The following is a 14,223-nucleotide window of genomic DNA, read 5'->3' on the forward strand; positions in this document are numbered from 1 at the left end:
TGGGGCATATTGAAAGTAGTTCAATTTACGTAAAAAGAAAATTATTTTGTCCAAGATTGAAGAGATGTGTATATTAAAAACTTAATATCTCAAACTTTATGTGAGGTAATTGAAGTGATTAAGAAATGTATATCAGTATATGTAATAAATAAGTTCAAAATAAAAGTAGAAATAAACGAAAATGATGGTATTTTTACTCAAACTTAGTAGTTTCCCAGTTCCCAACTCCATAGTTTCCCAGTTCCCAACTCCATCTTTTTAGAATTTGAATTTTAAAGAATTTTACTAGAGAGAAATCATCAAAGGCTAAGGAAAGGATTAGGGACGGCAAAAGTCCCCATGGGGACGGAGACCCTTGGGGATTTTCCCTATTCGGGGAGGGAATGAGGACAATTTTGAACCCAATTTCTTATTCGGTGAAGGGATAGGGACAATATTTTATCCAGTTTTTTTTTCGGGAAAGGGATGGGGATGAGGTGGAATCTCCATCCCCTCACCCATTCCCCATTTCCTCATATTAAAATTTAATTTTGATTTTATTTTCTAGAATTATTAATAAATGATTAATAAAATTTAAATTATAAAATATTAAATATTAGTATAAATAACAAATATCAAAATATTTGTACAAATCAACTATAAAAATTAAGAGCTTAGTTAACTAGTTGTAGTCCTAATTACTATTCAATTATACCTTATTTCAAAAGTCTTGGCCCAAAACTATTTTAGATTATGAGTGATATTGCTTATATTATTTTTATTGTTTTAGATTTGAAACGTAATGTTATCTCTCAATTTGCCACATTCCTTGAGGAAAAAAAGGATGAGCACGAGGTGCAAGAGTAAATGTTTTTATTGAAAATATTATTTTTACTATCTATACCCATTTCATTTATTTCATTATTGATATAAAAATAATTTCTTTTTATTATAGGATTATGAAGATTGACGAATATAATTATTATGATGATTTGTATTTTTTAGTGTGATGTTTCTATTGAATTAATGTTAGTGTAAGATATATTGTCAAACTTTACTTTTGTTTAAATTTTTTATTTTATTTTAATATGATTAAATCAAGTTCAGAAATTAAAAATGTATCAGTTATTCGGAGATCGGGGATCCCCAAGCTTATTATTCGGGGAGGAGACGGGGATTCCCTCAAGTAATTCTAACAGTGACGAGGATATATGTAGAATATTTGGGGATGAGTGTGGGGATGTCGGTCCCCTCCCCTCCCCATTACCATCCCTAGAAATGATTCATATATATTTAAAGGGAATATATATATATATATTAATTGAACGCTAACCGTATCAATAAAACATTAACGTTGGTCTATAGTTAGCTTTAGATTTCTATTTCTCCAATGTGTTAAAGCTTAACAAGGAGTTTTACCTCAGGGCAATTCCTCGGCGGATTTCTGCCAAGGGCAAAGTGCTGTTTTCTTTTTTTCTTTTTTTTGTTTTAGTTTTGCTCTTAACAAGGGCATCAAATTCATTCTACATGGCTACTTTCCACAGAGGATCATAAAGCTTCTGCAACTGTAGTTGGTTCTAAAATATTGTGTGTTGATAAGAACGCCTTTGGTTCAAAAATTCCTTCTTTAACTTTAGTAATCATAAGTGTTTGGACAAAGGTTAAGACGGTGGTTCTATCTGAAGTGTTGGTAGGTTTTTAGAACCAAATAAAATACTGATAGCACAATGTCAAAGTATAAAGCTAAATTGTGGCCAAAAGGATTCATCAAACAGTTGTCGTGGACTATTCTGAGACTTTTAACCCCGTTGTCAAATCATGAATGATTCTCAATTAAATGGTAGTGAAGAATTGGACGGTCAGGCAAACAGATATTAAACAATGCTTTCCTTAATGATGATTTTTCTGGAGATGTTTATATTGCTCAACTAGCGGCATTTGCTGTTAATTAAGGATGGATAGATATGCCAACTTTTAAAGCATTATATGGTCTGAAACAGGTTCCTAGGGCCTGGTATGATAAGGTTTTCTTTTTGTCTTAATTTTATTGTGTTTTATTTGTGATATGAACAAGTTGAGATTCATGATGTCTGAAAGACGGCAACACCTCACCAAGTCTAACTTGGTTAATTAACAAGGTGGTTTAAGAAGGAAGGCAAAAGTCTATTCGAACAATGAAGAATATAAGAGAGGGAATGAGACAGGTTTGCTGGCTAAAGAAGAGAATGGGGAGAAATATTTCGTTTTAGAGGAGCTTCATTCCTTGATGCATAAACGTAATTGCTCCGGATTAACGTTCGGGTGGCCAATTGGTAACTAAAGAACATGCCACTGTCGACAAGATTTTGCTGTGCGATTCTTATTATGAATGGATAGAAATTCATTGTTCGAAAGTGTAACAGTGGTAATAGAGTTAAAAAAACTCTTGTATCAACCAATGTGCCATAACTTCTTTTGTTTGATAAAAATACAAAATGATAAAAATAAATTATGTGAGCTATAAGATATTTAATCCACACGATTTAATAATGCCATACATTTTATACAAAATAAATCGTAACTTCTTTTTTTTTTTTCTAAAACTTAGTACACAAATCCATGGATAGAAATAATATATATTTTTATTTAATTTATCTAAACCTTTTTTTCTGCAAACAATATTAGTGACTTTTGATATTGTTTATTATCAAACATCGATCGGAAGATTAGGTTCGGCCCAAACCAGCTTTTGCGTTTTAGGATGAGAAGCTATTTGCATTTTATTAATTTGCTGTTCTCCCTTTTCTTATTAGACCACATAGATACATGAATCCAAACAATGTCTGACACCCACACAAAGCCAAAAAGAATTGAACAAGTTTTGTTAGTATTGTCAAAATCCTTGGCACCCAGAATAAGAGCTCTGCGTCTGTGGACAGCATCAACCGTCCACTAAAAATACATGGAACAAGAGGCCAGTTTCAATGTTCATCTACATTCGCCATCTTTGGAATCAGAACTTCAGATAGGATATCTTGTTCTCTTATTGAGTCCACAAGAGGCATAACATGAACATCCAACTGTTTTTCTATATCATCAGACCATCTATTTTTCCTCCAATGCCATTATATAGCACAGCAAAATTACAATAATTAAAGCAAGACTGCAGAAACAAAGAACCACAGCACAGGAGGAACGAGATTCATCCGTTCCTGCTCTTGAGAGAAACCCATCATTGCCACATAATCGGAGTCATACAGTTGCTTGTTTCTCTAAACTCACATTGACTGAGCTCCAGAACTTTCGAGTGAATTTTTGGCACCAAAGTTTGAGCAAATAACATGATCTCAAATGTAGGTGTCAGTTGACACGGTGAATTAGAACCTTAAAAAGTTTCATTTGATTAATCCAAGCACTTCAGAATCATAAACTAGAAATGACTGGAAGCTGGTTGCTGCGAAGATACCAAACACTTCACAAAAAAATTCACGAGAATGCTCAAAACTTCAGATTGCTTTCATACTGTTATTGTAAATTTCATTTAATCTTCTTTTTCAAAAAATAAAAAATAGAAGGTTCAACACTGTGTAAACTTCAATTTCATAGATGGAAAAGATTAACGGAGAAAGGAGGGAGGGAATGTAACAACAATTCATAGTTCTTTCTTTATTTTTTAATTACCTTGTCAGGTCCTTTCAATTTTCTGTACATCTTATTTCAAGAGCATGAAGGGAAGAAATGAACTCAAAATACAGGATGAGACAGGCCTGACAACTCAAACAAGATTCTGGCAAAAACAATTAATATGAACTCATCAGTAAAACCAGCCATAAAAAGCTCCAGATTTCCGGGTAGTAAGGAACTGAAATTATGCACGTGCCAAAGCAATAGTTACTCATCTGTTTGTAGAGCGAGATGAACGGCTGCTTGGATCTGCATGACCTTTCTTCCACAAGGCTGCAAGACTCTGGAAACATCTTAGCGGCCCAACCTGAGTATGCAGGGTACTGGATAAGACTCATATTTTTTCTCAAGATAAAACAGGCAACAAAATGCATTTAAACAGCTCCAGATGATATCCCAAAACGCCAATAACCTAGGATTATGCAACAAGCGCATTCACCTAGTTCTTATATTACTTATCTAGGATCAGGAACTATCTTTCTAAGGTTCAAGAAAGAAATTTATTTTGGTAAATCTAAATCACACAGCAAGAAGGGCCAACTTTCCTTCACTTCTTACTTTCCTCATTATTAATGCTGCTCAAGGAATCACATTGTATTGAGTTAACTGCAAATTTGCAGCAACTAGACTAATTCTAGAAAGTTATTTGAATCAAATTTCGCCTCACACTACTGCAAGTAAATGTCCCTTGCAGGTTGACTTTCCATTTAAATTAACAGAAAACACAAAATCGATTGTCGCATGAACCACAGACTTGTACATACAGAACTTAGCCACTTCTCTCTTTGGCTTCTGCTTCACACATCATCAACATATTGATATCCAAATTCAAAAGAATTGTATATCCTAAAATCATGGCAGCAAATTTGATAGCTTGGTCCCCTTAATTTGACTCTCTCTCATACTGCAAATCAAACTTCCTATCATGGTTTTGGATACATGAGATATTTTAATGTAGTTTTAAACATTGAAAGTAAATTGATTAGAGGAGGGAGAGATGGAAGGTAAGGAGGTGCTCGCACACATGAACACACAAAACTTACATGCAAGGAGAGTGGGATAGAGAGAGAGAGAGAGAGAGAATTGATACCTTCCAGTGTCTCTTAATAGAAAGCTGGTCACTTATGTCATCCAACCTCATAAGTATTTGCCTGAATGTTGGTCTCCTGAATGGCTCCTCACTCCAGCAATCCTCAATTAACCTTAAGAAGAATCAAAACGGCTTTTGTCAAACAGTGAACCACCTCAAGTGAGAAGACAAAATGGAAACATTGTTATAAATGATATATAGTATGATAACGTTCCTCTGACCTCTAAATTACACATTTGCCATGGAACAATGAAAGCAACCAAAAAAGGGTGCAAAAAACAAGGGTCCCTGGATACCACACGCCAGCCTAAAGAATGGCAACTGGAATCACTAGATAAAAGGAAACGAGAAATCTCAATTTGTTTAATGTTGCTATCTTATGGCCGAAATCTGAATGTATCCACGAATAGGCTAACAAAAGAAGTACAATTTGATTCATTCCCCTTATCTCTTAAAACAATAAAAGCTCAATTTCAACAATGTCAAACTTTGGCCTAGCGATATTGAAGCCAATTCCACCTTATTGCATTCTTTTAGGAATTCTGACTTTGCATAAAAACGTATGCCAGCTTTTGTGATGAGATAAAAAAGAATCATGGGAAAATCATGATGCCATCATCTGAAAAAATTGGGTGACTACAGGATCAACCAGCAATATACCCATATATGTCTACAGAAGAACACCACAAATATGAAGAAAGCAAGATTGATCTCGGACTTACTCTCTTAATCCATAAGCGTAATGCGTTGTCGGAGCTCTAAATGGTGGCCGCTCATTCGCTATGTATGCTTTAGGAACTTCTTTTTCTTGCTTTGTGGGAAATGGTGGACAACCTTCAATCATCTAGAGTAACAGCAGATTAAATAAATTATTGGAACCCAGAAAAAGCATCATCCTTACATGCAATATATCTAATCTAGAGTATGTAACCTGACAACTTTATGCCACAAAAACCCAGTAATCAACTTTCAATTAATCAAAATGATAAATAACTCAACTAATTTGATATATTACTAATCAACGATGCACACAAATCAACCAATTTTACATATACAGAACTTTTATGGAAGTGTTCTGGTTTGTGGTTCTTTTGGGGTGAATTGGCAAAAAAGAAATTGAATAATGTTTTTATATAGCTTGGCTAGGGAATATGTTAAATGTTTATGGGAAAGAGTTCATTTGCTAGCTTTGGGTGTCACTGACAAAGGAATTTCAAGACACTTCTTTCATCTTCATAATCTTAAACCAGCCTCCGCTAGAATGTAGATCAAGGGTAAATCAGTCAAATTATCAATCCACTGCAGTACCAGCATCAGGTTTTGGGCTGAAATTGAATAACTTGTTTCCATGCTGATCCTAGCTTAGTGGACAGAATTTCTTTGGTTAGTCTTTTGAACTTGAGTGGTTTAGTTTTGTTTTGTATAGATTATAAGGTTGTCTTCATGCTGATCCTAGTCTAGTGGACAGCTTGCTCACTTTTTAAAAACCCATTCATTGCTAATATATACAAGTTTTGTTTGTTATCCAAATAATAAAAATATCAACAAAAGGATACAGGGAGGATCAATACTTTGATTGTGGAGAAACAAGATCATCTGATGGATTGAATACCAACTTAATTTAGACTTGCCTATTATCAGTAGAAAAATAAACAAGAAATATAGACTATAGAAAGTCCAAAGTGATAACATGGAAATCCAATGTATGATCAATTTGAAAAAAAATGTCCAAAGCAATTATATCATCAACTGTAATGAGGATGTCACGTTTGATCTTAAAACAACATAAGATGACAGCTATTGATATTTAAGCAACATGGAATTCATCAAGTGTAAAAATTAAGGTAGTAAAAATAAATATATAGAACCTGTTGCTAAAATCTATTTGCATATATAGCTGTGCATTGATGCAAGTATGTACCACCACATACTGATTTGAGTAAACATATAGAAGGTGTTGCAAATTTGCATTCTAACAATTTGACAAATGGATCTTCTTAATTATAAAGTGTTAAATTTTATACTTCATTTTTTTTTTGGGGAGATGCTAATATTGATATTCAAGCAACATGGAATTCATCAAGTGTAAAACTGAGGCAGTAAAAGTAAACATACAGAAAATATTGCTAAAAACTATTTCATATATAGCTCTAAATCCATATCAGTATGTACTGGTACATACTGATTGGATCAAACATACAGAAAGTGTTGCTAAAATCCATTTGCATTACAGTTTGACTAATGGATCTGATCATGATAATGCACTCTTTGGGATAGTTAAATGTCACTTCAAAGTAACGTAACATTAACAAACCAACAAAATACATTAAACTTCCAGCAAATATAAATGCACAAACAGCTGATGGTAAAGTTAAAAGCATAATATTTGTAACCACAGCAAAATCAAATTAGAAACAAACTAAGTTGATTGTCAATAATTTAAGTCTGATTGGTGCATCCATAGAGAATTTGTTAAATTTCCATGCTGAACATCCAGTGTCCTCAACTTTTGACATCCCTTGTGATGATAATCAAGAAATATAGCAGTATGTGTGAACTGAAAATTCAAAGAAATCTTTAGTTGCAAAAAGAGTCACAGGTATAATTTCGAAAAGGTCAGTTTATCTCCGCCACAAGTTCATTTCCTTATGTTGCAGGCTGAATTAACAAGATTTCTCAAACATCTGTTATATAATATCAGCTTGTCAAGTGCTGAAGTTGGCATCCATGTTTACTAATTGCAACCTAATATCCACCACCCATATTACATATCCTAAAGCATATTGGAAACAATATCATGTATTATTTGAAGACGAGGTGGAGAGGGGAAGATGAGGTAGAGGTGGGTGTCGGGGAAGAGTGAGAGGGAGAGAGGGCAAGAGGAAGAACCTCTTGTAAGATCAAAGCAAATGAAAACACATCCACTTTAGTGTCATATTCTTCATTTTTGTAAACCTCGGGGGCTGCATATCTCCCTGGCCAAAAAAAATGGATGACATGAAGCATTTACCATTAAAGCACACAAATATTTAACTTTTAAAACTTCAAAATTTTGCCTATTGCAAGAGACTGCTTGGAGATCCTATTTGGATAGGAGCCCATGCAGCAAATTTTGATCCGGACAGTCACTTAAAATTCCGAGCTGGTCTAATTCTTTCTCAAGGCCAAAATCAAAAGGCTAAATATCTATCGTACATAGCCTGCTAAGCTAGCATTAATCAAAGAAAACAGTATAAAGAAGTGTACTCAAAGAAGAAAGCTTACAGGAAGTTTCCTCACATGTCACAGGTCTGTCTTCCTTTACTGTATTTGCAAATTTCAGTAGCTTGCTGAGTCCAAAGTCTGCAACTTTCAGATGCCCAGAATCATCCCGCAGTATATTTCTGTTATCTTACTCGAACAGTTGAGAAATTTTAAAACAGTCTTAACCATTCAGGTACTAATCATTCATACTTTCTAATTCTTTACATGCACAGTTGAGGGGGATGTAAGATTGAAAACTTACGAAGGCTCAAGATCCCGATGAATTATTGCTTCAGGTCTGTTTTCATGCAAATAATTCATTCCCCTACAATAGACATGATGACTTCCAATCAAGATATAAAGAAACACCTAATAATTCATCAAATATATCAATGTACAATGGTCCCTCCTACTCAAAAAGGATGGGTAAAGAATAACACAAAGACCAGAGCATATTGTTTTAGAAATAAACAAAGACACAAATTACAATATATCACTCCAAAAAATACGCAGAGCAATTTATATGGTCTAAAAGCCACGTCAAATTTACAAAAAATTTCTCCCACAGTCGTATATGTGTCCTACCATTTTCTAAGCATATTAATTGTTAATTGGTTGCAAATGCAAATGCTAAGGGATATAAAGATAAGAAGTTCAACTTCAAACATGATGGCCTCATTTAAATTAATTGCTAAGATATGAAAAGAACTACAGAACGTGTTTAAAATTCTACAAGGATAAAAACAAATTATCTCAAATCTCATAATACATTTTCCAAATTTCCAACTCAATGATTATGCCTGAAAACTTAGAACCATAAATCACGCATCACTTATAGCTCTGCAGCAAGCAAGCCAAAAAGTAATAGATAGACTTGCTGTGCAAACCGGGAAGCCAACCTAGCAATGTCAAGAGCGAACTTCACAGCTAGTGTGGGCTTTAATGCACCCTTTTGCTTCAGATATGCACGGAGATCTCCCTGCAAGTAATTACAAGTAAAAGCATAAGAACTTTGATTGATGAAGACAGATAATGCCAATTGTATACAATCAAATCAATATCCCCGAGGACAAAATGATGAAAAACAATAGATTCAGAACTAAAATTCAACAGCACTACAACAAGTCACCAATATAAGGTCTGCCTTGCTATAGTAACTGCAGAATAAAATAAACCTTGGGTAAATATTCTGTGACAATCATCATTGGAGTGCTTTGGGTTACAGCACCCAAAAACTGGACAACATTTGGATGACGAATTTTCTGAAGTAATGCAAGCTCGTCAATGAATGCCTTCCTGCAATGCCAAGCAGCAATGAAACTCCAAAGTCGCAAGAAAGATTCCAGAAAGCATACTCCAAAAATTAAAATTAAAAGAAACTTTAAGAAAATGAAAAAATGCAAAATAAGAAAAAGGAACAAAAATCAGTGATGGTATTAGACCAACCCACACTTTATCCTCATCAGTGAAAACTTCCTCTCCAAGTGTTTTCACAGCAACTTGTGTTCCACGCCATGATGCAATCCGAAAAGTTCCCTATTATCAATGAGGTGATAGTTTATACGATGGATCCCTTATCAAGTTTTGATATTTTTCACAGATGAAAAGCTTGGACTAAATGGAGCATTTTCAGAGAATATAGAAGGCATTTGCCATGCCCAAGAAAGAACGAAAAATAAATATTAAAAAAAAAATAACAACATAAAGAAGCAAGAACATGTGCTTGCAGACTGTAAAACTTAAAACGGATCAGTATGTTGTAATCTTTATTTTTGCAACTTGAAGACTCATTGATATGTTAATTCTCTGATTTAATGCAAATATGAGAGCTTAAATTTCAATTTCAGTAATCGCATTCTTATAAAGCTAAAAGTATTTTATTTTTTGAAAAAATAATAATAAATTAGTGCAACATTTAACCACAAAGAATCATAACAATCAGACATCACACAAGTTTGGCCTTAACAAGGAATCCCAATTGACTGCTTTAACGTCATACATAGGAAGCCATACTATATCGGGCAGAGTGGAATCAGATGTCAGATCCTATATAAAAGCTTTTTCTATAACTCAAAAAGTGTGCTAAAGGTTGACGCTCAAGCAAAAAAAGCATTCCTTCCAACCCTATTTATCCATATACATTTTCTTATCGAACGTAAAACCAAGAATAGAAATAAGAAACAACCAGTGGAGAAGTGCTTATAAGATACCTTTGTAATCTCAACACTGTTGGAAAAATCGAGCTCTTTAGGATCAATTTCGTACTCTGGGACTTCACGAGCATTTTGAACATGCATGGGAGCTGTCTGAACAGACAGAACCACATATACAGATGCAATAAGGTTCAGGAGATCATACTAAAATCACGAAAGACAGAGTGCGACAGGAACTGAAAATCACAGGGCAAATAGGACATGACAGGTGTTGATACATACTGAAGGCTTTGCACCATGTTCCTCCAAAAGTTTGATCACGTCGTGGTGCTTGTAATACACCGCATCTGCAAGAGGCTGTTCAATCAACTATGAATTATTAGCTCATTATTAATGGTCACATTTGTGAGTTTGATTGTCTGAAAATGATTATTACTTAGATTTGCAAAAGGTATACAAGAACAGAGTAAGAAAAAGTGAACAGCCTCAATTGAATTAAAACAAATTTGAAAAACACTTGGAATACTTTAAAGAATTATTAATAATCAAATCCGTTTTATAGGAATATTTTAAAGAATTATTATTGAAATAATTTTCATTAAATAAACATCAATTAATATATAATTATTTTTATTGTTATTTAATTAGTTTGGTTATTCTAATTTTAAGAATAAATTAGGTGATGTTGTTAATTATATTTGTTTAAATTGTTTAAAGAAAAATGATAGATTATATATACTTGATTTAATTAATATATAAAACATAAATATCATAATGTATAAGAAAAGAAAAGTTTTATGGACGGGGAAATTTTTTTTTTATAATATCAATAATAATAATAATAAAGGAAAATATCCACCGTCCACCTATTTTTTACACCTTTTTTAAAAATACACAATTCTTTCATTTTTTGGCTGGAATCCACCCAAAGTTACATTTTTTTTCACTTTTCCACTTCCGTTTGGAATCCGTTAAGAAAACTAACGGAAACTTTAAAAAATGACCATTTTACCCTCAAAATGAAAATTACAATTTCACCTTAAAAATTACAAAAAATAATTAGATTAAATCTAATTATTTTCCCCATCGGTCAATAAATAAATTAATTCCATAACCATCAAATACATGTTTTTTTTTTAAATATATCTGTAATTAGAATACTAAATTATAACAGTAGTATTAAAAATAGCCAAATCTCACAAATCATCAATTGAATTTAAGATAAGTAGAGTTTTATTATTAATTGAGTTATAATCTCTAGTAGTTAAGATTTTTTTGTACTTCATTAAAGTACCAATAATGATATTCATCATTAAATCTTATTATTTTTGGTATTTTTTAAGGTGAAATTGTAATTTTCGTTTTGGGGGTAAAATGGTCATTTTATTAAGTTTCCGTTAGTTTTCTTAACGGATTCCAAACGGAAGTGGAAAAATGAAAAAAAAATGTAACTTTAGGTGGATTCCAGCTAAAAAATGAAGGAATTGTGTATTTTTAAAAAAGATGTAAAAAATAGGTGGACGGTGGATATTTTCCCTAATAATAATGATGTTATTGTTTTTATTATTATTATTAATATTAATGATGTTTGTTATTATTATCATTTTGAGAGATTATAGAGGAAAGTTATTCATTGAAGCCTAATACTGTATTGGGAAATAAACAAAACAAGAATTTTTTTTTCTTTTATTAAAAATGTAGAATGAATTTTATATTTTAAAAATATTTTGAGAAATAATCTATTTCTAAATTCAGAAAAATAGAAAACAAGATATGAAAACAATACCCAACGCACCTAAGGTGATTCTAAAAAGGGTTTTCAGAAAGCAATCACACAAGTGTTAAGTGTTTGCTAAAAAATTCGAACAAGAAAGGGATTAATGAAAATTACAGTGCTGCCCCAGCGGTCTTCAGGATCCACGTCAGCTCCACGGCTGAGCAACAGCCGTACAACATCAGTCCTTCCCTGACAAGCGGCAACATGCAAAGCGGTGCGTTTATCGATGTCACGGAAATTAACATCGGTGCCGGAGTCTAAGAGCTCCTTAATCCCGTCCAAATCACCTTCATTAGCCATGTACATGAGCCTCACCCTGGGGTCAATGGCCTCGGAGCCGTCAGCATCGTCGTCGGCTGGAAGCGGCTGGTCCGGCGCCAGAGAAGACTGCTTGCCCAAGGTGAATCGAGCAGATGATTTTGACTCCATTGGAGCTGAGCGGAAAACTTCTGTCGAAAGTATCGACGCAGAGAGAATTTAGGTTGTCTTGTTGTTTGCTTGATTGAAGAGTGAGCGTGTAGATATTTTATGCGTAGGAAAACAGAGGGAAGAGAAGAGAATAAAGGGGAGAGTAGAATATTTAAGGATAAGAATAAAAAGAGCTGGGATGGCTAAGGGGGGACTAAAACTTTTCTTACTCTTTTTTTGTTTTTTCTTATGTTTAAGACCGAGGTAGTTTTACTAAAGCCGAGTAAAAGGGGTGTGGTAATTTTTATTTTTTTTTTAATAGAGAAAATATTCATTAAATTAGAATGAGAAAATCTTAAAAATAATAAGATAGTGACTGCGGAAAATCTTCAAGCAAAATAAAAGAACTACAAAGACGAAGTGCAAATTTAGCTAAACTATCCGCAGCTCGATTGCAATTCCTTAAAATATATTAAAATCCTAAAGTTATGTTTTGGTATAATCAGTTGTTGTATTTCAACTATAAATAAAATAAAAAAATATTAGTGTTCGTACTTTGCTACCCTTGGATAAGCAAAGAAACATACAACGAATCCAATTTGATAACCAACAGAGAGTCAGAGACCAACCAGCCTCTCTTGGTGAGTCCTAAACCAAAGTGTAAAGCTTCCGCCTCAGCCACATTAACATCATCAGAATAAACATCAATGTCAGCCCCTGGTAACACAACTAAATCTTCATGATTACGAATCACAACCCCAAAACTACTACCCATACATTGTTGAGCATTGACAGCCGCATCACAATTAAGCTTAAACCAACCCAACATGAGGTGGTTCCCAAAACATAAGGGGAAGCTATTGGCTAAGAAACACCTGCACACGTAAAGGATTGTTGACGAAAAGCATCATACAGCCCTTGAGCACAAGACGTGACGGAAAAAGAGCAAGCAATAGCCCCATTATACAAAAGTTTATTCCTTTGCCCTTAAATCCCCCACATAAGCAAAACAAACAAATAAAGCTCATCTGATGAAAAGACTAAACGCACATTTTCTTATACTTCCCACAAACAAGAAAAGCAACTAGGCAAAATAGACCCAGAAAAAGGAGATAAATCTCACACATCATAAGCATGCCCACAAACAAATAAAGCGTGCAAAACTAACCAACCAAGGTTTCCACACAGTATACACCTTAGGTCAGCAACAACCCTTTTCAACATTAGATTACACACAGTAGAAAGCAAATTAAAGAGAGCACACCATCTGATTTCGGAGGGAACTTTCGATTTCCAAATTGAGGACCACTGATGAGAAGAACCAGCAGACATTGCAAGATGTGACAAACTCTTCTTCCCCTAAGCGACATAATACCCAGAGTTAATAGAATATTCCCTACTATAATCGAAATACCACATAATATGATCATGAAGAATCTACAGTGGTAATTTAATCTTCAGAATATAATAGATATCTGCCGTTGAAAAATGCCAGTGTAACATATCTATATTCCAGACATTTTCAAAGAAAACTGACAAAATAGGTTTGAACAGTAGAGGTCTAAGAATTCAAATATCTTGGTAAATATGAACATCCTGTCCAGACCCTAGTCTTCATAAAATTATGCACTGTAATAACTATTGCCCTCAAAGGATACTCCATTAAATAAAGGATGGATTACTGCCCATGCATGTATCAAGAAATGAACAATAATGAAAATACATAGCCTGTAACGCCCTTGCAGCAAGTGACTTAACAAAAGTAAGTAAACACCACATCTATTGTTTAGTACTAGAGAATGCATATTTATAAAGGATATAATTGTCATTTTGTGCTCTAAATCTCACTAATATTTCTATTTTTATGTGTTCAAATCCTCTAACATTTAATTGTGTGTATTTTATTATAA

General features: G+C 33.6%; 1 protein-coding gene across 3 annotated transcripts; it reads right to left on the reverse strand.

Annotated features, from left to right (window-relative positions):
• Window positions 1-2,821: 2,821 nt before the first annotated feature.
• LOC102621212 (integrin-linked protein kinase 1) lies at window positions 2,822-12,519 on the reverse strand. Of its 3 annotated transcripts, none has more exons than XR_371264.4 (13): window positions 12,020-12,519; window positions 10,411-10,485; window positions 10,186-10,281; window positions 9,426-9,511; window positions 9,151-9,271; window positions 8,875-8,954; window positions 8,238-8,300; window positions 7,997-8,115; window positions 7,622-7,707; window positions 5,455-5,576; window positions 4,733-4,844; window positions 3,640-3,949; window positions 2,822-3,412 (listed from the first exon to the last, which is right to left on the reverse strand). XR_371264.4 is itself a non-coding variant. In XM_006484765.4 (12 exons), the coding sequence occupies exons 1-12, from the start codon at window positions 12,332-12,334 to the stop codon at window positions 3,854-3,856; spliced, it is 1,371 nt and encodes a 456-aa protein (XP_006484828.1). In that variant the 5' UTR covers window positions 12,335-12,519; the 3' UTR covers window positions 3,543-3,853. The 3 variants fall into 3 exon arrangements, 1 of the variants encoding a protein (XP_006484828.1); XR_371263.4 differs by having other exon boundaries at window positions 2,822-3,430; XM_006484765.4 differs by lacking the exon at window positions 2,822-3,412 and having other exon boundaries at window positions 3,543-3,949.
• Between the last annotated feature and the right edge of the window lie 1,704 nt (window positions 12,520-14,223).

The sequence above is a fragment of the Citrus sinensis genome, chromosome 4 (assembly GCF_022201045.2).
Source record: "Citrus sinensis cultivar Valencia sweet orange chromosome 4, DVS_A1.0, whole genome shotgun sequence".
Taxonomy (NCBI): domain Eukaryota; kingdom Viridiplantae; phylum Streptophyta; class Magnoliopsida; order Sapindales; family Rutaceae; genus Citrus; species Citrus sinensis.